This window comes from Sapajus apella, unplaced genomic scaffold, assembly GCF_009761245.1.
Source record: "Sapajus apella isolate SASKATOON/1434 unplaced genomic scaffold, GSC_monkey_1.0 scaffold49, whole genome shotgun sequence".
In the NCBI taxonomy this organism is placed as follows: Eukaryota; Metazoa; Chordata; class Mammalia; order Primates; family Cebidae; genus Sapajus; species Sapajus apella.
The window spans coordinates 7797592-7821294 of record NW_022436989.1 but is presented as its reverse complement, the minus strand read 5'-3'; the positions used below and the strand labels follow the sequence as shown (position 1 = coordinate 7821294).

General features: G+C 38.7%; 1 protein-coding gene across 1 annotated transcript in view; it reads left to right on the top strand.

The window, feature by feature from the left end:
* The window catches only part of FMN2 (formin 2), a 378526-nt gene that overhangs the window by 323703 nt on the left and 31120 nt on the right, over positions 1-23703 (top strand). Inside the window, 1 exon segment of the mRNA XM_032242253.1 lies at positions 19495-19644. Within this exon segment, the coding sequence (XP_032098144.1) occupies positions 19495-19644 (150 nt within the window).

Below are 23703 nucleotides of genomic sequence, written 5' to 3'. Positions count from 1 at the left end.
TTCCAAACTTAAGGGATTTCCAAAGTTGCCTTTCTTTCTTAATTACATAAAGATTCCATAAAAGAAGACTATCTGCATGACAATAACCCTTTCCATTTTTTGAGACTTGTTTTATGGTCAAAAACATGGTCAACATGTATAAGTATACACACTATTCTAGTGTTAGACATAGTGTTCGATCTTGTCTATTGTTTTAAACTGACTCATTAAATACTCAGTATCTTTCCTGATTTTGTCTGCTTCTCTCTGTCAGTCACCAAGAAGGTATAGTAAAGACTCATAGGTGGGTATGTCCATTTCTCCTTACATTTCTGACATTTTTACCCTGTGTATTTTCAAATGCTTTTGTTTTCTACATACAGATTTAGAGTTTTTCATCCTCCTGGTTAAACTAAATCTGGTTTTCAGTGCTATCTCTTTTCTGGTAATGTTTTTTGCCTGAATTGGTACTTTGCTTTGTATTAATATCAGGATCTCTCAGCTCTTTTTGGTTAGTATTTGTCACAGCACTTCCACAATTTTACTTTCAACCTTTCTGTGTCCTTATGGGAAAAAAAAAAAATTTGAGGGTTATTCTTCAAATACCCAAGTGCATCCATCCCAGCTGTGTACCCAGAGTGGGTGACTGCCCACCACAAGCTATACTTTTGCTAGGATTCCGTTACTTCCAACCATGTAGGCTCCCACAGTAATGGAAGTGGCCATGCAGAAGCTGTGGGTCTCTGGAAATCATTGTCTCCTCAGACCCTATGGCCCAGGGCCCTCGAAACATCTGAGTATTTCCCTTTTGCACTGTCTAGTCCAGTGAATAATGGCTTCAGGTTTCTTTGTAGAAGGACTAGGGGAAATGTTACAGTGGATTCTTGCTACCATGTTTCAGGGTCCTTCCTCACAGGGACGCAACTCCTTTGCTCAGGAGTGTCCTGGATCTGAAATCAGCTCAGCTCTGGGAACTGATCAAGGAATCATGATTTTCTTTTCTTTTTTGAGATGAGTCTTGTCCTGCCACCCAGGCTGGAGTGCAATGGCGTGATCTCGGCTCATGCAACCTCCGCCTCCCAGGTTCAAGCGATTCTCCTGCCTCAGCCTTCCGAGTAGCTGGGACTACACGCATCTTCCACCACACCTGGCTAATTTTTTGTATCTTTAGTAGAGATGGGGTTTCACCATGTTGGCCAGGCTGGTCTCAAACTCCTGACCTCGTGATTCGCCCACCTCAGCCTCCAGAGTGCTGGGATTACAGGTGTGAGCCACCGTGCCCGGCCGGAATCATGATTTTCTATAGAACAGCCACCCGTAGCCCCGTTTCCCACTCTTGCCGTTTTCTGTGGTCATAGAGGTTGAGCAGCACACTTGTCATTTGCCCCTACAGTTGCTATGCTCTACTGACCATCTCCATAGTCCCCTCAGAGTCAGGCCCCCTTGGCTGTCCCTTGGCTTGTTGGTTATTATGGTAATTGTGGTGCACCCGCCTCTGGTCATTGAGCTTTACCACTTGGACCCTGTTATTTTAGGGTCCTGTCATCCCAATGGATTTTTAATGAGCCCAGCTCTGTGACCTCTTCTTATATCACTCTTAACCTACAGAAAAGAATTCCCACTGCTGCACTGTTGAGTGATGCTGGTGCCCCTCTTCCATGCATTCTTTTTTTTTTCTCGAGACGGAGTTTCGCTCTTGTTACCCAGGCTGGAGTGCAATGGCGCGATCTCGGCTCACTGCAACCTTCGCCTCCTGGGTTCAGGCAATTCTCCTGCCTCAGTCTCCTGAGCAGCTGGGATTACAAGCACACGCCACCATGCCCAGCTGAATTTTTGTATTTTTTTAGTAGAGACGGGGTTTCACAATGTTGACCAGGATGGTCTTGATCTCTTGACCTCGTGATCCACCCGCCTCGGCCTCCCAAAGTGCTGGGATTACAGGCGTGAGCCACCGCGCCCGGCCCCATGCATTCTTTATGGCCTTCTGGGTGGGGCCTCTGGGAACTTCCGTGGATAATCCTTTGCTCAGTTTTCTGGACTCACACAGTACATGCTGGTGTGCCTACTTCCCTCAGCCTCCATAGTCCTTCCTCTTCCATCTGCCAGGGCAACTCCAGCACTTCTACTCCTCTTTAAATTGCCTATCACTCAGAAGAGACCTATAAGAGAGAAGCCTCTTCCTGAATCGCTCCACTACATGATAGCTAATTCTTGCAGCACCTTCCATTTATAATCTCTTTCCCCGCTTTTCAGGCATAGCACCTCCCTAGCTGGGTCTTCCTGGGATGTCCCCTTAATTGTCCTATTGTCCTGGCAGCCAAGAGAAGACCTGGGGCAGGGGAGTGGCGTTTGTTGCAAGGTGTGATGTGTTCACACCAGGACATTTTTACTAGAGAAATCACCAGAGCTAACCTGATTAAAATGTCCTGGTGTAGACACCATCACAGCTGGTGTGGACACCAGGCTGTTTTGTCAGATTAGCTCGGGTGATGTCTTTAGCAGTTGCATAGCCACCATATGCCAGAGATTGCCAATGTCCCACATACCACAAAGGACAGGGGGCTGGTGAGAGAATCTGTCCCAGAACTCCATCTCGGTGCCTGTTCTTACAGGCTACTTGCGCTACTGCTGTTAGTTCAGGTTCTACAAAAAGCAAGTGCCAAGACTGCATTTATTTGGAAAAACAGGAAGGGAGCCAGAAGAAGCTGGGACAGCTGTTAGACCTGATACAGGTCCAACCTCTGTGGAGGAGAGGGGAGGAAGGAAGGCTCGGTGAGAAAAGTCTTGGACTGCAGTGCAATTATAAGACATTTTATTGTAAGTTAATAAGATTTTTCAAGGCCAGTGAGAAATCCTGGAGCCAAAGTTCCCTTTAAAGGAGTCTTGTGTCTCTTAGGATTGCACTTGATATCAGTATTCTTGCTGCTCAGTCACTACCCGGAAACAAACCTGGACCTCTGTGCAAATGAAGTGATACATTTCAGAGCATGACAGCCAAGGCCCTTGGTCAACTTTTTTTTTCCTGCAGTTGGAAATGTGGAAGATCTGAAAGATGGGTACTCATGGATGCCATAGAAATTATATGTTTTATTTTGTTTATTTTTAATGTCTACCTTTAAATTAACAATATTTATTCATTTAACATCTTTATCCCTTTCCCAGATAATATAACACTTTCAAATTATTTAATTTTTATTGCCACCATTTTACAAGTTGTTGACCAATAATTTAGGTTTGCCTTTTTTTTTGAATCTTGCTCTGTCACCCAGACTATAGTGCAGTGGCACAATCTCCGCTCACTGCAACCTCCACCTCCTGGGTTCAAGCGATTCTCTTACCTCAGCCTCCCAAGTAGCTGGGATTACAGGCACATGCCACCACACCCACCAGGTCTGTCTTTTTTATTTTTGTGAAAGATGGGAGACTGACATCTATGTTTATGTTTTTTCTAAAAGATGGACATCAAATTTTCCAACACCATTTGTTGTTAGAAACTACCCTTTCTCCCTTGAGTTGCCTTTGTTCCTTTGTCAAAATTAGTGGATTGTATTTGTGGTGTTGGGGGGGGTTGGCAATAAATATTTTAATGTTTCTTGTTTCATTTTTATTATGACAAATAATTTTCAAGTTTATTTTCTTGTTTTTTGTTTTGTTTTGGTTTGTTTAAATACAAATCTAAACCACAAACAGGTACAACCAAGACATTTTATCTCATATTTATGCTCCTGTCAGATCCTCTTTCAATTCAATGACCACTGATCAGGCTAGAGTGGGATGGGGGACATTTTCTTAGGTAGCAGTGTTGTGAGGCCTGTGGCAAGAAATCAAGGACAAGGACAGGCTCTCATACCTGTTTCCACTTTTTGGGCAGGAGATACCAGGTCATGGCTCCTGAGCCCCAGCTTCCTGGTTTGAAGGGACAGAGAGTGAGAACTGGTCCTGTGTTGGGAGGGAGGCGACAGCCACCTACTCCTCTTGCAGTTGGCTATATTTTTATGAGTCTACTGGGCACTCTGTTCTAGTTCAATCTGTGTGTCTATTCTTTTGCCAGTACCATGCTGTCTTGGTTACTAGAGCTTTATAGTAACTCTTAAGTCAGATAATGTCAGTGCCCCAACATTGTTCTTCAGTATGGTGTTGCCTATCCCAGATCTTTTGCTTTTCCATATAGATTTTAGAATCGATTGTTGATATCTATGAAATGACTCATTAGGAAAGTGATTGGGATTGCTATGAGCCAGTAGATCAAATTGAGAAGAACTGACATCTTGACAATATTGAGTCTTCCCATCCATGAACATGGAATGTCTCTATTTAGTTGTTCTTTGATTTCTTTCATTTGAGTTTTGTAGTTTTCCTCATGTAGATCTTGTACACTTTTTGTTAGGTTTACATCTTAGTATTTTATTTTGTGGTTCTACTGTAAGTTACATAATTTTTATTTCAAGTTTTAATTATTCAGTGCTAGTATATGGGAAAGCAGTTGAGTTTTGTGTATTGACTTGCATCCTGTAAACTTGCTATATCTGTTTATTAGCTCCAGGGGTTATTTTTTAGATTCTTTGGCATTTTCTACATAGACATCTTCAAATTTTCTACATATTAATCTTCAAATAGAGACAGTTGTATTTCTTTCTTTCCAATCTATGTATCTTTTATTTCCTTTTTGTTCTTATTGCAATAACCATAAGACAAATATACACTGTTGTCTGATTCCTGATTTTAGGAACTTTTCTTAGTTGCTTGATCTTTGGGATCAGCCTGGGTTCCGGCTTACATTGTCCCACAGGGCCAATCAGTGCCTGAAAATGTGTCACTTGGATTTTCAGATTTTTCCTCCCTTTTGTATGAGCTGATACTTGTTCTTGGGTTGAATTACCTTTTTTTCTAAGAGCAATTGGCTGCTCTGAGATCACAATTACCCTGAAGGTGTAAGTATCACAGTTCTTCATTTCAAAAGAAAAGAAATACCAGTTTATCCTCTTACCATCCTGAATTCCTCTGATTTTTCCATTGCCTGAAACAAAGTGTTGGCATAAAAATATTCTTCGTGCTTTTTAGAAGACATGGAAGACCCCTCGAAGGCTTTTTAATAATAAGTAAAAGGGGATTTATTCTTCCTTATTGGAATAATAAAATTTGTTACACTTTATGTAAGTTCCTATGGGGGCGTGGAGGAAGAAGGTGGAAATGAAGATGATGATTTAGGGTTCCAAAAATTGCAGTTACTTGTGGAAGGCTTTAACCGAAAATAGATCTTCCTCTTGAGATTTCAGTTTGTTCTGAAGAATAATATTACAAAATCCAACATTGCACAACAAAAAAAGCAAAAGCAATGGAAGATTTATGATGATGATCCTTTGCAGTTCGTTTAAACTGGTATGCTCTCTTGGCCTCGTCTGTCATACTGAGATGCTTTATGATCTTGGTTCTGCCTGTATGGACTAAATTAAGTTATACATGTGCAATTCTCATTCTGCCGAGAAAGTCTCATTTAGTACTCAGCCTTTTTTGCTACACTCTCAAAGGACAATGATATTGGGAGAACAGAGTAAGAGGAATCACAGAAGAAACAGAGAGAAAGGTAGAGACCCCTAGGGTGCATTTAGATTGGGCCAGGACTGAATTGCTGACTCACCAAAAGGCCAGTCCAATCATAGATGTGTACATAAGAAATGACTTCACCAGACCCTTCATGTCTAACTTCAACATAAACATCACAGCGTCTCAAAATAGCCTGAACTGCCGCGTTGACAGTTGAGATGGGGAGGGAGGACTTTGGTCTCAGGGCTTGTTAGCATTCACAATAGAGGGAGGGGAAATTAACAAATGATCTGTTCCTGTCTACATAAAGCTTGGAGACCCAACAGAACATAAGAGCAACTCAGATCTGAATTGTGACGTTAGTTTTACCAGTAACTACAGTTACATTTGTGGTGGGAAGAATGGAAGGTTGAATTAAATGAATTTATTTCTTTCACCGTGCCTTTGTGCTTGTTGACTCGTCTGTCTGTTAACTAGGTGGCAGGAAGCTGTGTGTGTGTGTGTGTGTGTGTGTGTGTGTGTACATACATATATGTACATGAACATGTCATGAAATACGAAATAGTCATATGAAAAAGTCGAGACTAAAGGATATAATTTCTGATTGTCCATCTTTTTTGTGATTTCAGGGAACAAGAATATATATATTTTTTCTACATCAATAAAATGAGAAATTATCTTGGCAGGAGCTACTGCAAACATAGTTCTGAGCCAAGTGAGATAAACTGTATAGATAAGCAGGGAGAAAGGGGTAAGGGCGATCAAGCCACTCTGGCACTGGCTTGCTGTCCTCCAGGAGACCGGTCATATTGACATCAGTTTAATTTATATAAATGCCATGAGTTGTCTCATAATTGTGTGGGGATACGGGAATAAGGGAAAGGAATAGCTTTCCTTAACTTATCTGTATGAAGAATAGGTTCCTTGTCTTATCACACTCCGAATATACCAGGAAGACTAGAGAAGACTCTCTCATGCGGCTGCTACACTGAGAACAGAACCTTCACTCATAGACCACACTATGGGCCTGGCATCCCCATAAGGACCCTCACAGGTGTCTGATTTGGTAGGAAGTACAGTCATTCTCCATTTACAAATGAGGGAACAAAGCTCAAAAAGTTATGTTGAGAAAGCTCCACCACTCTGGGTAGAGCCAGAACTAAATCTTAGTTATTCATATTCAAAGTCCATAGAAGATATGGCTTGAGCTTAACAGACTGCTTCTACTACACCGTGTCTAAAAATAAAAAAATTTGTCTCCAGAAATATGTAGGTCTGGCCAGGTACAGTGGCTCATGCCTGTAATCCCAGCACTTTGGGAGGCCAAGGTGAGCAGATCATGAGGTCAGGAGTTCGAGACCAGCCTGCCCAACATGGTGAAACCCCATCTCTACTAAAAATACAAAAAATTAGCCGGGCATGGTGGCACACACCCGTAATCCCACCTACTTGGGAGGCTGAGGCAGGAGAATCGCTTGAACCCATGAGGCAGAGGTTACAGTGAGCTGAGATCCTGCCACTGCACTCTAGCCTGGGTGACAGAGTGAGACTCTGCTCCCAGAAAAAAAAAAAGAAAGAAAGAGAAGACATGTCTAGGCCCTTGTTCAGGAGAGAATCATTCTTTAAGTAAACATTTAACATTTCAGACAATTCCTGTGTGCCAAGCATTGCTCAGGTGCCTGAGAGTAAAGCCATAAACATAAACACCAAAAATTCCTTCTAGAGGTTGAATCCTCATGCAGGGACAGCAACAGATGGCACACATAGACAATATCTTGTGTTTCCGACGGCAGTCAGTGCTGTAGAAAAACAGAAGGAATATTCAGGGGTGGCTGTTGTGGGAGGCTGGGCCAAGTGTTCAATTTTTACTTGGCTTTTTATGAGGATCTCACTAAGCAAAGATCTGAATGAGGTGAGAGAGACAGGGAGAGAGAGCCATAAGACACTTGGGTGAGGGGCATTCCAGGCAGATGAAGAACAAGTGTGGCGTCACAGCGTCATGCTCCGTGAGGCCAGAATAACAGAAGCAAATACCCAGTAGGTAAAGATGGGATATCACTGCTCTAGTTGGAATGAGAAGTCTCTCTGGCATTAGCTAGCAAAAAGTAAAGTGAAGACACTTATGATTCTGAAGGTCAGCTCATGTTTAGGTTACTCCCCCACCCCAAATTCCTTTTGTGGATTTATTCTTTTTGCCTATAACTGGAATCATTTCCGGAGCTCCCTGCCACACATTAAAAGGTGCTCTCTCAGGCTGTTTAGATGTGCTTCTGGTTGCTGTAGAATAAATACAAGACAGTGCTTATCATTTTCTGAACAGGATCATGAAAGGGTTTACCCTGATCGTGAAAGGGTTTCACCTTCTAGAAGCATGTATTTGGTAAGCAGAGAAACTGTAGGAAAGGAGACCCAAGACTTAGAGCATATGAATGTCTGCCAGCCCGCAGACCTGAGGGAGAGCATGGTGCATGGCTTTGTTCTGTACCTTGTCTCTTTGATTTGTTAACCCATTAAAGATGTTTTTCAAGAAAGTCATTGACTAGAGTTTACACTTTCTTTGTCTTCGCTCTGCCGTGAGTAGCGCCTGGCATATAGTTACTCCCTGCTCCCTGATGAATTAGGGCAAAGCTGTAGGGCCCTCTTCTAAGACTACATCGGAGTGAACACCACTAGAATGATTGGGCTTTAATTCAAAATTTTAAATAATACTTGAACAGGAGTACATCCTGCTCATAGATGGGAAATAACTATTAGTAATAGCACAATATGCTATGTAAATAGTATTTCATTTGCAGAGAACATGCTTCTCCAAAGACATCATAACTTGTGGCAAGAAAATGCTATTTTAGGATAATTACTAGCACCTCTTTTTGGTTGTAATAAAAACCAAATTTTGAGTCGTTCTTTATGTGCACAATTCCCAGACAGAGAATTGCCTTAAAAACAGATGAGAAGTTTAAAAGAATATAAAATAGTTCTCGGTTTGTGGTATGGCCTCTTTTCAAGTAAAAAATTCAAAGCTGTCTATTTTTATTATCTGTGGAACATAAGTCATAGTCAAAAACAATATCCAGTAGAAGTCTTTAAAGCAGTATTCTACTCTCTTAAAAATATTTCTAGAATGCCACTTTAAAAGACGTGGATAGCCATTACTTCCTTGTACCAACGTTGTATATGCATGCACTTGTGATTTTTAGAAATATTACTTCATTATGGAAAAGGTAAAATATGTGCAAAGGTGAATAGAATAGTGCAGTGATCCTCCGTTTTATCCATCACTCAACTTCAACAACTATCAGTTTGTGGTCAGTTTGGTTTCCTCTATAACCCTACCCACTTGCCTCCTCTCATATTATTTTTGAAGGAAATACCCAACAAATATAATTTCACCTGTATGTATTTTAGTATGTTTCTCTAAAAGATATCCTTTTTATTTTATTTATTTATTTATTTATATTTTGAGATGGAGTCTTGTTCTGTCACCCAGGCACCATCTTGGCTCACTGCAACTTCGCCTCCCCAGCTCAAGCGATTCTCTTGCCTCAGCCTCTCGAGTAGCTAGGATCACAGGTGCGCACCACCATGCCTGGCTAATTTTTGCATTTTTAGTAGAGATGGGGTTTTACCATGTTGGCCAGGCTGGTTGCAAACTCCTGACCTTTAGTGATCTCACCTCGACCTCCCAAAGTGCTGGGTTTACAGGCATGAGCCACTGTGTCCAGCCCAAGATACTGTTTTTAAAAGACAGCATATTCACCACCAGTTTCACTCCTAAAAAATAATTAGGTCCTAACGTCACCAAATACCAAGTCGCTGTTCAAATGTTCAATTAGTTCATGTATGTTACAACTGATTTTGTTTACGGTTTGTTTTGAGCAGAATATAGAGAAATGCCAACCATTGTGAGTAGATGATATCTCTTACGTTTTTATAATAGGTGCTCCTACAACACTTTTTCCCCTTAAACTTGAGTTGTTGAAGAATTTAGATCATTTATTCTGTACAGTTATCCACAGTATGAATTTTCCTGGTGCTGTCTCAGTGGTGTAGTTTAACATGATCCTCTGCTCTGTATTTCTTTGACGTAGGTAGTCAGCTCTAGATACTTGATCAGCTTCAGGTTTGAATATTTTGGTAAAATTACTTTATAGGTAGTCTGATGTGTTCTACCAAGAGGAAGCCTGATATATTTAGTTGTCCATTTTTGTGATGTTACCAGCCTTTGGGAATCAGTGTCTATATCATAGACTAGTTAATTTGTTATAATTTGCAAAATGGTGACATGCTATTTCATTCTGAGTTATTAAGTGAAATACTTTTTCTTTAAAGAAAAACTTTTCCTCGTTTGGTGCAGAGTTATTCAGTGGTGTGGTTCCTATACAGGAAATGCATGATTCTTTCTTTTAGTTTACCAAATTTCAAAATAATGAGCGGTATTGCTAGTACTCGCCACCAAAAATGAACAAATCTTTTTTTCTTAAGCATTGTAATGAACTCATAGAATTAAACATATTTGATGTGTTTTACTCTTTTGCTGTTATTATTGTTACTTATACCCAAAACATTTTTTTTTTTAAATAAAAAGTTTCACTCTGTTGCTCAGGCTAGAGTACATGGTAAGATCATGGCTTACTGCAGCCTCAACTTCCTGGGCTTAAGGCAATCCTTCCACCGCACCCTCCCAAGTAGCTGGGACTGCAGGCACACGCCGCCACACGTGGCTAATTTTGTAATTTTTGTAGAGATGAGGGCTCACTATGTTGCTCAGGCTGGTCTCTAACCCCTGACTTCAAGTGATCCCCTTGCCTTGGCCTCCCAGAGTATTGCAGTTACAGACATGAGCCACTCCGCCTGGTAAAATGTTTCATCCTTAAGTTGACTTTGAGTCCTTTTGACATGACCTTCTCTGCTGTCTTCTTAGACACAGCACTCCAGGTTCATTTTGAACCACTTTTTCCCCCAGACGTGGATTGGGCCATTTCTCCAGGCAGCTTTGGATCTGTCACATATTGTAGAATGGCTAAATTGAGCTAGTTCACATATGCATTACCTCATGGACTTAACAATTTTTGTAGTGAGAACACTTAAAATCTACTCTATTAATTTGTAAGAGTACAACATATTGTTATTAACTGTTTTTGCTGTGTTGTATATTAGAGCTCTTGAACTTACCCTTCTTATCAGACTAACATTTCGCATCATTTTTGTTACTGTGTTTCTGTTCCATTGCTTTGATTGCTTTTATGATACACATACAGGAATTTCTTGTCTTCCGTACTTAAAACTTTCTCTCAAATCTTTTTCTAAAATTTTTCTTTGATCTAACAAATTTTCCTCATATAGCTTCTGTTTTCAGTAAGACATTAGCTGTGGTGCTTATTAATGCTTGTGTTACTTCTAATTCAGTTTTCGTGTGTAAAATGATCATTTTAAATTCTTTACTACGTTCTTGTCCCTTATTTCTGAATTTTTTAAATTTTGAGTTATTTTTTCATAGCCTTTATCATTTTATTAATATCTCTTAGCAAAATTTAAAACATCAGGCAACCGTCATCTGTCCAGTAGACATGTCTTCCTGCCTTGTCTGTTCGATGGACGTATCTTTCTCTCATTGGTCTGCACAGCCATTATTTCGCTCCTGGTTTTTTTTTCTTTTAATAAGTTTGTTTAATCATTTGCAATCTCCTTTATTCCTTATGTTCATCTCCTTGTTGTTTCTTATTTCCCTCTTCTCTCCGTCTTTGTTTTTCTTCCTTTTTTCTTGGTTAGTTGAGGCATAATTTGTATACATTTAAAATGCACAGACCCTAAGTGTTCCTTTCAGTGATTCCTTGTAAACCAAAACATGATTTAAAACAGCTGTGTTTTCAGTCTATTTACTTCACACCTCCTGAAGAGATGGTCATTGTTCTGATTTGTCAACATCGATTAATTTTCTGTATGCTTGGACTTTGTATAAATGGAATTGTATGGCATGTATAATTTTGGCCCTTTTTTTTCACTTACATTGTTTTTTAGAGTAATTTCATATTGACACATCAGGAACTTCTTCGTTTTATTGTTAAGTAATATTTCATCATATTTATAGATCACAGTGGATCCATTCCCCTGTTCATGGACCTTTGGGTCTCCAATCTGGGGTTGTTATTAGCAGGGCTGCTGTGAACATGTGAGTCCCTTTGTATATGTGTTTCATTTCCCTTGGAATTAATAGGTGAGGGTAGGTTTTCTGAGTCATGTTACACAGATATGTACAAATTTGTAAGAAATTGTCAAGCACTTCTTCAAAGTGGTTTGCATTTTACACTCTCAAAAGCACTGTATGAAAACTTCAATTGCTCTATATTCTTGCCAACATGTGTTATTACTTTATCAGTCTTTTTGATTTAAGCCAACTCCTATGAGTATGAAATGGCATAATGGTATATTTAAATGAAAAGAATTTTTTGTTTGCTAATGTCTAATTTATCAACTTTTTTTTTTCTTATGGTTAGTCCTTTTTGTGTCTTATCTAAGAAATTTGGTTTAGCCCAAGGATGTAAAGACATTTTAAAAAAATGTTTTCTTTTAGAAGCCTTATGTTTCTGTCTTCTACATCCAAATACTTATTTTTTTTTTTGTATTGAGTAAGGATTTTTTTCCAAACAGATATTCTACTGTTCTAGCACCATTTGATTAAAAAATCTTTTCTACCTCCCATTGAATTGGCTTGCCACCTGTCATAAAAAATCAGATGACCTTATATGTGCAAATCTTTCAGATCCTTATACTAATACCATACTCTATTACTGTAGTTTTATAATAATTCTTGAAATCAGATAATATAAGTCCTTCACCTTTGTTCTTTTTTAAAAAACGTATTTTTTTTTGCTATTTCAGATGCTTTATATTTTTACAGAAATTTTAGAATCAGCATAACCATTCCTTAAAAAAAAAAAAAAAAAAAAAACCTCTTGATTGGGATTGCTTTGACTCCATAGAATACTTTGGGACAAATTGGTCTTAACAATACTATTTCAACCCAAGAATATGTTATACCTTTACGGTTACTTAAGCTTTCTTTAAATTCTCTCAGCAATGTTTGTGATTTTCACACTTTTATTTGATTTATTATTAGATAGTTGATGTTTTATAATAGGAATACAAGTTGTATTGTTTTAAAACATGTCTTTCCAGTGGTCTTTTCCAAGGTGTATAAAAATACAATTAATTTTTAAATATCCACCTTGTATCTTATGGGATCAATATTAATTTCACTTATTTAGTTCTGAGTAAATTCACTTATTGGTTCTAATAGGTTTTGTTATGTTTGTAAATTCCATAGTGTTTTCTATGTATATAACCATGTTTATATATTTATATATACATATATATGTATATATCCCATATATGTTATATATATATATGCTATATAGTCTTATAACAATATCATATTGATACATACGTATATAAAAACATTTATATATATGTAAAGCTATATTTCTTCCTTTCCAGTCATCTTTTTCTTTATTAACTGGCTAGGGATTTCAATACAGTGTTGAATAGAATTGCCAAGAACAGTCATTCTTGTTTTATTTCTGAACTAAAAAGAAAATATCAAATACACTGACTATGTTAACTGTAGGTTTTCGTACATAGTATTTATCTAATTGTATACTTTTACTTCTAGTCTTAGCTTGCAGAGAGTTTTTTCCTTTTTGTAATAACGAACTTATGTTGATTTTTTCAAGTGTGGCAAATTACACTGATTGCTTTTCCAATGTTAACCCCACTTTGTATTATTAGGGTAAACTCCAATTTGTCATGATGTATTATCCACTTTAGAATTTGCTGCATTTGATTTGATCATGTTTTGTTAATGATTTTTTTTTTTGCTTATGATCATGAGGGATATTTGTCTATAAATTTATTTTTTTTATAATATCTTTTTTAGTTTTCAGTATCAACATCAGGGTAAAGCTGGCTTCATAAAATGAGTTGGGAAGTATACCCTATTCTGTTTTCTAGATGAGTTAGTGTAAGATTGGCTTTATTTCTTCATCAAATGTTTGATAATTCACTTATGAAACAAATAGGGTCATAATTATTTGGAGTGTGAAGATAAATTTGATTACAAATTTATAAAAATTAATTTCCTGTTTATGGAAAATAATTGAACTTTCTTAGATTTAGGGGTACTTACATTTTCTGTTTTTGTCAGAACTTTCTTTTAGAAAGTTTTGTTGTTTAAGTAATTTGCTTATTTCATTTAAATTGTTTATAACATCATCACATTATCATTTTAGGCCAGTATGATCTATAAAAATGACTGCTTTCATCCCTAGAATTTATACTTTGCATTTTCTCTCTTTTCTTCTTAGTCAGTCTTGGTAGGCGTTTATCAATTTTACTAAGCTTTTCGATAAACCAACTTCTGACTGAGTTGATTTTCTGTAAGATTTAGTTTCTATTTATTTGTCATGTGCTCTTTTTAATATTTCCTTTCTTCTACTAAGCTGGGTTTAATTTGTTCCTTTACAGTTTCTTGAGTTGAATGTCTAAATAACTGATTTTATACATTTCTTTTTAATGTATTTACTTTAAAGCTCAAAACTTCTAAGTACTTGCTTTACCTGTATTCCATATTTTTTGATATATATATATATTTTAATTTTTATTTAGTTTGGAATATTTTCTCATTTATTTTAGGATTTCTTTTTGATCTATGGGTTATCTATCACAAGTTTGCTTAATTGCAAAATTGGATATTACCTAGATCTTATTTATATTCTTTCGTAATTTAATACCACTGTGCTCAGGGAACTTACTCTGGAAGATTTCAGTTTGAAATTTACTGAGACTTGTTTTATGACTCAGCATATGGTCTATGTTGATGAATATTTCATGTGCTCTTGTATATTCTACCATTGATCATAATGTTCTATAAATGCCAACTGGGTCCGTTTTTGATAACAATATTCAACTCTTCTGTGTCATTAGTGATATTTTAATCTAGTTCTCTTGACTACTGAGAAAGAGGTGTTAAAACATCCAATTAGATTATGATTTGTCTCTTTTTCCTTTTGGTCCTGCAATTTTTGTTTCATGAATTTTGAAACTGTTTTATTAGATGTATATCTTTAGGATTGTTGAGTCTTCTTGATAAGGTGGATGCTTTTATAATTACGAAATAACACCCTGGTTATGTTCTTTATCTTGGATTTCTACTTGGATAATAACGAAAACCAGGCCAACTTTGCTATGGTTAGCGTTTTTGCATAGCGTTTTCCACTGCAATATTTTTATCTTGCTCATTTTTATTTGAAATAAATTTTACTGAAATTTTAGGATGAATAGATGCATGAGGAAAGCGTTTTTAACTTCGGTGCATAGAGCTCCCCCTTTTCTTTGCTTTGCACAATAATCAGTACGTTTTACCTATTTTCTTTGTTCTTGCGTTTTTCCTGCACAATCTGAATTCCACTCTCAGCATTTTCTCTCAATGCAGAGCTTAGCCCTAAAAGGGAGTTTCTTTTGGGTTAGTTAGTACTAAGAGTTCATATAGCTCAGATGCTTCCAGCCTTTTCAGAAGTTACTGTACATCCCTTCTTCTGTTCCATGCATTCAAATGTGTCAAACTTCTTCCAGTTTCAGCACAGTTCTCAGGTTAGCCCTGACACTTTTCAGGAATACTTGTTTGTAATTTGGGGATTCTTCTGCTTTTAGGAGAGTTTTCCTGTTGCTTCCCTCTGCTTCCGCCTATACAGATGATGTTACCATGTGGGTTTTATGTTGTGAGTAGTTTGTCCTTAGCTGTTTGTAATTGTGAGGTTTGTTGGGGACATTAGATACCTAGGTCTTTGTAGATATCTCCCTGTGAGCTTTGATTTTTAATATTAGTTTTTCTTTCCATTTTTGTGTGAGATTCAGAGAAATTCCAAAATGATTCTGCTTCTGTAGCTATCATTTTAGAGCTCTGCAGGTACCTCGATTCCATTGCAGAGAAGTATATTCGTACTGTCTGATGTTTGTAGCAAAAGAGGTGTGGTGTTGATCTATTCGAGAAAGAATCCAGATCAGAGGGATCTTGATTGTTCAGTGACATCTAGAGTTATCTGTTATTGTAATTAATGCAGTTTTTTAATATAACCGCACATCTTTTTTTTTTTTTTTTTTTTCATCACCAGACTGGAGTGCAGTGGTGTGATCTTGGCTCACTGCAACCTCTGCCTCCCAGGTTCAAACAATTCTCTGCCTCAGCCTCCTGAGTAGCTGGGATTACAGGTGCCCAACAACATGCTGGGCTAATGGTTTTTGTATCTTCAGTAGAGGCAGGGTTTCACCATCTTGGCCAGGCTGGTCTCAAACTCCTGACCTCCTGATCCAACCACCTCAGCCTCCCAAAGTGCTGGTATTACAGGCGTGAGCCACCGTGCCTGGCCTATAACTGCACATCTTTTGTTTGTTTGTTTGTTTGTTTGTTTGTTTGTTTGTTTGTTTGTTTTGAGACAGAGTCTCACTCTGTCACCCAGACTGGAGTGCAGCGGCACAATCTCAGCTCACTGCAACTTCCGCCCCCCAGGTTCAGGTGATTCTCCTGCCCCAGCCTCCTGAGTAGCTGGGATTACAGGCATGCGCCACTGCACCTGGGTAATTTTTGTATTTTTAGTAGAGATAGAGTTTCACCATCTTGTCCAGGCTGGTCTTGAACTCCTGACCTCATGATTCAACCCCCTCAGCCTCCCAAAGTGCTGGGATTACAGGTGTGAGCCACCGCGCCCGGCCTATCACTGCACATCTTTTAACTATTACATCTTCCTGTGCCAGGGTCATTTTGAGGGAATCTCACAGAGAAGCCTGTGTAGCAAAGAAAGTCCTGGGTAAGATGTCTGTCTTTTTGTAGTGAATCCTGTATTGCTGTAGGGTGGCTGGGATCCTCCTGGTTTCAGATTTAAATGAAGGAAATAATTCAGAAAAGATGGAATCTAATCTCTACCACCCACCACCCAAATTGGTCTCTTTCATGTTATGCAAGTTTGCATTCGCTGAAGGCTACCTAATGCTGGACAGGATTACATGACCAAAAATGCTTCTGGCATAAACGATACCTTGGTAATCTGTAGAAATTATTGTCCTATTTGCTTTTTTTTTTTTTTAAGCATTTACACTTTATTTCAGGGAGAGGGGTGGCAGAGTACAGTTGGGACAGCGCTTGTGATCCTCAGATAATTCTTCTGGACACTCCATGTCACACACTCAAGGACACTTACTTTTTCACCATGGCCACACGAAAAGAAATAGCTGCCAACATTTGCTTCTTTTCATTGAGACTCATGCCAATAATCAGGTTCACATTTGACTTTAAGTCAATTGTTGGATGCACATTTGGCTCACAGGGTCATAAAGTTTTGTGCAAAGAACATTTTTATTGAAAAAAATTTGCCTCTTACAAAGTTAATACATATTTTACTACTTTAGTTTATAACTTGCAAGGTACTTTAATCTTCATGACAGCTTTCAAAAGCTGGCATTTTTTTCCACTTATAGATGAAAACACTGAGGCTCAGAAGTTAAATTACCTGCCTAAATCTATGTGGGTAATTTACGATAGAGCCAAGAAGAAATTATTGAATAATCAGAATAATTATCACTAGTATCGGAAGCCTCTGTGCCTACTGGTAACTAAAAATATATCTTCAGAGAACATGATCACATGAGAATTTGTTAATACATCATCCCCAATTGAATTAGTTATAATTTACAGAATATTTTTCGGAACTATATATTTATATTTATGTAATATGCAATATAAAATAATATATATAACATGTACTATAAAATACGTTTGTGCTAACACATTCAACAAACACTTTGGCAATTCATTTTTACCCATTGGATTTCAAAACAATTGTTTATGATCTGTTTTACAGTTGAAAAGCTGGTGCACAATGGTGTGAAATGGTTTGCTGGTCATAGAGTCAGGATTCAGTGTTCCATGTCTCCTCATTCTAAATCTTATATTCTTTGCTTTTTATACCATGCTTCCTTATGATAAAACTTTCAAAATGTACAAGATAGCTGAGTGGATGAACTAGCTATTACAACTTACATATTGCTGCCCAAACAGATGGGCTTGCCATGTAATAATCAATTTTATGAAGTACAAAGACCAGAGCAATGATGAAAATGAATAAATGGATAGAAAAGACTTGAGACCTAACTTCAGCCTAACAGGTCATACATTCTCTTTAGGTATATAAGGAAAGTGACCATGTTTATGTTATCAGTTTATGTTATCAGTTTTAGTAAAATATGACCCAGATATATCTCAGTCTACTTGTGTTCTCTGCCATCTATTCTCTGGGCAGTTCTGACGCCATCAACACATTCCACTGACTCATTCTAATGTCATTACCGTAGCTGTGGCAGCCAGATCCTCACGTAGCATAGCCGCTTCACAGCCTGACCCTTTCTCAGGATTGACAGTACTGTGTCATTTTTCTAGTGGGCTAAGGAGAAAAATATAATACCTGAGATCCACACCTTTGATTAAATCAGTCTTGTCATCTCTGCCTAGAACTTAAAAAGCTGATATCCTAGGAACCTTGCTGCTCAGAGACAGCCATAGGGAAGTTTAAAATCAGAGCAGATTAGGCATACATTGGTAACCCACAGCTAAGAGTAGCTGTGAATGTTTGTTTTTGCATGTGATGCTCTGTTACCTTCTGAGCAAACTCACCTTAAAGATCTCAGTATTTTTAAAAATTAGCTGGATGTGGTTGGGGGGAGCACCTGTAATGCCTGCTACTTGGGAGGCTGAGGCAAGAGAATCACTTGAACTGGCAGGTGGAGGTTGCAATGAGCCAAGATCGTGCCATTGCACTCCAGCCTGGACGATAGTGTGAGACTCTGTCTCAAACAGACAACACAGTATTTTAATGCTCATATTATTTTTCATGGTAGAGATTTGAGATCAGCTATGGCAAGCTGAAAGCACATAGAGTTATGTGTAAGTATATATGTTAGGGTATGTATGTACGTATATGTATATATACATATTCTTAGTTTCTGAGCAAAATCAAGTGCCTTCAAAACTTCTACTTCAGAGTAGATCAAACTTGAGTTTTTGTGCCGCAGAAATAGTGCTGGCCCTAGGCCAAAGATAGACAAAAAAGGACAAGTTTATTTGCATGCCACCCGCTTTGCAGCCTCTCTGGCCTTACTCTAAACCATCCTCTCACTGCAGTGGTATCAACTGTGTCAGTCAGGATCCTTTTCAGGCCATCACCTATGGGACTAGAAGACTTTGGTTAAGTCAGAAACCTACCGTTTACTAGTGATACGTTCTTTGTCAAATAACCACTTTGAAACTCTTCTGAGCTCCATCTAGCTGTAATATGAAGCAGCCTCTGAGCAGCACCTTCTCCAGACTGGCCCTGAGCAGTCTACTGTCACAGTGCTGGCTGCCATATTGGTTCCTACTCAGTGGTAGTACCATGGTCTCTGATGGGAGACTTTGTCACCATCTGCTGAGACTCTTGCTTTTTATCCCCTCAAACAATGTAGGAAGGCAAATAGTATGTAAGGAATATAATATAAATACGGACCACATATTAGTTTGGGAACACATGGTCGATAGTTTGTTTGTTTAGAGTTTAGAAAGAAAATATAGGCCCACCACTTCCAATATGTCTTATCTTGATGACAAGTTCATTTCTGGAGTATGGCCAGCACATAGTGATTAATTTTGAAAATAGAACTGGACAAGGGGTAGTTATTAGTACATGGAGGATTCTTGGCAGTTGCTACTAACCATATCCACAACTGTTAACATGAAACCATAAGAGAGCTACTGTTGGTGCTTGAAGAGTTTGAGCCCTCTAGGTAATAATAATTGTGCATGAATGAAATCAGCATTTGGGTAGAGAAAGAGTATCCCATATTGGAAAGTAATCATGGCTTTTATGCTCTTATGTATGTGTGATTTGACAGCTTTTTGGAGACTACAGCATATTTCTTCATGAAACCAAAACTTGGAGAGAAGGAGGTGTCCCCAAATGTTTTCTTCAGTATCTGGCATGAATTCAGCTCTGACTTTAAAGACTTCTGGAAGAAAGAGAACAAACTTATACTACAAGAGAGGTAGGTATTTTCATTTGCACAATGGCATTTTAAAACTGGTGTTTTATTAGGTGTGGCACCACTGGGGTTGCCAATTTTTATAGCCTGAATAAAAAATTAAATGTCCCTCAACCTGGGGTAGCAAGTTGAAGAAGATGCTGACATTTGGCAAAATGTGGAGTTTTAATAGGAAGAGTCAGGATAGAAGCTGGGGCACTGCAGAGAACAGCTGGGGTGCTGGTCCGCCAGGACCATTTCTGGTAAAACAGCTTCTGTTATGAGGAAACCATGTAAAAGTGACCATGTAAGAAGGCTTTGCACAACCCTGCTACGATGGCAGACCCACTCACTTCAAAGACTATAAAGGTAAAAGGAATAGTTTGCTCAATTCATGGGATATTGTCAATTTACCATTCATATTAAAACTTCATCCAGATATCACCAAGAAACACAGATGTCAATATTTTTTAAGAGACCTTTCATGATTCTTGTAGAATTGTGTGACACTGTAAAATAAATCTTTTCAGGAAGGGAAATTTCCCCTCTTCAGTATATGGAATAAAGTCTCTGCGATTATGAAATTCCATAGAGGCATATTAAGTATTAAGTCGTGAAGGTGGCTAGCGCTCCCTGGGCAGCATCCCCAAATAGCTGTATCTAGTGGAAAGATAAAGGGAAACATAATCTATACTATCAAGTAAGCCACAAACCAATTAGTATACTTCCTAACATCGCTAACAATGACTTTGCTTCAGATCTTTAGAAAACTTAATCCTGTGGGCCAGGGGCAGTGGCTCATGCCTGTAATCCCAACACTTTGTGAGGCCAAAGCAGGCAGATCACTTGAGGTCAGGAGTTCGAGACCAGACTGGCAAATGTAGTGAAACCATGTCTTTATTAAAAGCGCAAAAATTAGCCAGGCATTGTGGCAGGCACCCATAATCCCAGCTGCTCAGGAGGCTGAGGCAGGAGAATCACTTGAACCCAGGAGGCAGAGGTAGCAGTGAGCCAAGATTGTGCCACTGTACTCCAGCCTTGGCAACGGAGAAAGACTCTGAAAAAAAAAATAGAAAAAGAATGAAAAAGAGAAAAGAAAACTTACATCCTGAGAAACTTTGTTCACAAAATTCCACTGTTTTCTGCTTACTGTCTTCATTTTGGTCTGCTTACACATGATACCATGGCCGTTCGCCTGGTTTTCAGTTGTAATTAGATTTTGATACCTCCTTAAATTAGATGAATTAATTGGTAATATTTGTTGAGCCTGTAAACTATGCCAGATTTGCACTCACTTCTGTAATTAATTACTTAGATTCCATAGGCCTGTCATAGAAGAAACGATCCTCAGTGAATAGTAGGTGGAAAAAGAAATGGTTTGAACAGAAGGAAACCCTTTAAACATCTACTCTAAAGATAATGCATTTATTCTACTTCCAAATGCATCAGTAGGTGTCAATGTAAATGATGAGCTTTTAGTTAAATTTCTATGCAGGTGGGTAGAAGAGAGATTGCTTAGAAATACGTGTCTTTGAATCACTGTTCTTTGCCTTCAGACTAAGTCACGTATTAAGTGATATTTTCTTTAAAAAAAAAAACCTGCTCAGTTTGGAAAATTGTAAAAAGGAAGCTTTTTTTTAACCTTAGGACATCACATATAACTTCCCTTCATGCCCTTCCCTAAGTCCCTACATCCCTCCTTTTACCTCTAATCTAAACCTGGTCCCCTAGTAAAGGGTTTGAAACTCATTCACACTAAGGTTCAAGACGAAAAGAGTCATATTTCCCCTTAGGCGATTATTTTCATCATGTCTAGGATTAGAGTCCTCAATGAGAATGGGAATGGTGTGATTTTAGACATCATCAGCAAGATGGGACTGATGACGCTGTCGCTTTAGAGTAGCTGGTCTGACACAGATCACATACGCTAGTGCATCGCAGCCAGAGAATGGCTTGGTCTTGTCGTGGAGGTCCCAGACCGAGGATGCTGGACACCCTTCTTGTCGCTGTCTTCTGCTCGCATAGACCAGAATATAAGCTGGAGGGATGCTTCCTCAGAGAAGATGTTGAGAGGGACCAATTCAGATGCATTGCTCCCTAGCGTCCTCACAGTCCCGTCTAATACGCACCCCGTGACAGCCTCCTCACTGTCCCATCCAGCACATGCTCCATGTGATAGACTTGTTTCTAGGTGACATTTTCAATAACCACACATTGTTTGCTGACATTTTATACATCTAACCTGCCCAGAATGAGCTTTCCTTCACTCTCGAAGTATCTCGTACAATCAGCCTGATCCATGTTTTTAACGCCTTAGCCTGGGCTTGTCACGTCCTAGAAATATGCGACGCGCTTTGGGCTCACACTTGGTGAGTTTACATTCATGTTTGCAGGGCTGTAGATTGGCAGTTTACAAGTGCTCTTTACTGCAGACTTCTCAGCTTTCTAAATCACTTGCTTTTAATAAAGGGCTAAGGAAGAGCACGTGCCAGGTGAGAGAGTGCTGCTTTGCCCTTTGACTTCCAAAATCCATTACCCTCTTGGCAATGATAAGCAAGTTGCTTGGGAGAGCAAACCATTGGTTGGAATTGTTTGCAGAACAATTCTGTTCCTTTCCTCAGTGAAGGACAAACTATGTACTTTTTAGGAAACAGTGAAAAATGAAAAGGCAGAATTTCTTGTATAAAAATTAATAATTTCAAGACAGCAAAGCATTAAACCAAGCACAGAGCTCTTCTAAGGGTGATGCCCCACCTGGCTGCCCAAGTGCCCACCTATGCCCCACTTTGGTGTAAACTTTATATTTTCTGTAATTAAATGGAAAAGTATTTCAGAAATGTTTTGAATGCCCTGGGACATGGATAGGAAATCACAGTGTGGTCATTTAAGAGTGTGAAAGTTCTTGTACAGTTACTGTCAGTGTGGGATTTCAAATACTTAAAACAGGATGTGGTTCTCAACCCGTTTCTCACCTCTGCACTCCTAGACCATTTACTATCAACCTGTTTTCTTCAGCGGCTGATCTTATACTGCCTAAGAATATGTCTATTTTATACCATTACTTTTTTGATATTTACATGTTGGTCTTTTTTTTTTTTTTTTATTAGGAGCTACTCAGTGTTGTTTGGGATTAGTGTCCTCATATCTGGTACAGCTCTGACTTGTCACAAGCTGCACTGCCTTTCCCCTCTTTGTGTCTCCATAAGTATTTGCTAACTTGACTTGTTGCATCATTACGTCTGGCACAGACATGGAAGTGAGAACTTAGCCTAGTAAAGTAACGAACATGTTTTCTTGCATAACTTGAGTTGATCATTGTAGGTAATAAAAACACTGTTCTGAATACCTCAAAGCAAAAAGAGAGATGGGTGGGGGCGGTGGGGAGAGAGAGAGATCAATTTTATTTATTTAGACAGTCAAACCACAGAAGGGGAAGAGTGGAACTTGCCTGTGGAAGGCCTGAATGCAGAATTCTACCTGCTGGGAGTGGGATTAGTCAACCATGTGTGTCTGTACCTCTCTCTTCTGTGATCCATGTGTCTTTTTAAATGTCCTCTCTCTATTCTTTCTCTTTCTTTTTCCTCTTCTTTCTCTTACCCTCTCTTCCCAATTCACCACCCTCCTTTGTAGTTTAGCTTTAATTTCTAAGCCAGGCTGTTATTTAGCTGTCAACCACTGTCATGGCTTATATTCTCATAACCCAGGAGAAGAGAGCAACCTCCATATCCATGAACAAAAATACCAGGGAGGAGCTCCAAATGAATTGTGTCCCTCTCTGGATCAGCCCTGGTGATAGCATGGTTAGCTCAGCAGTTCGCAAGCCTGATCCTGAAGCGAGAGCGGAGCGTTACCATGATTGACAGTTCCCTTTAGAGCAGCGTTTTTGAAGGAAGAACAGGTTTTCCCAAAAAGTAAACAATAATCTACTGGCCTACTTTATTAAGCCTTTAAAAGTAACCCATGTGATTACTAGCAAAATGTCTTAGCATGGTAGAAATAACCTGAAAGATCATGGTAATGGTGTCCTTGAAAGTTTTCTTTCTGATAGAATTTTCCTGGGACTAGTTTGGTATGTATAGATTG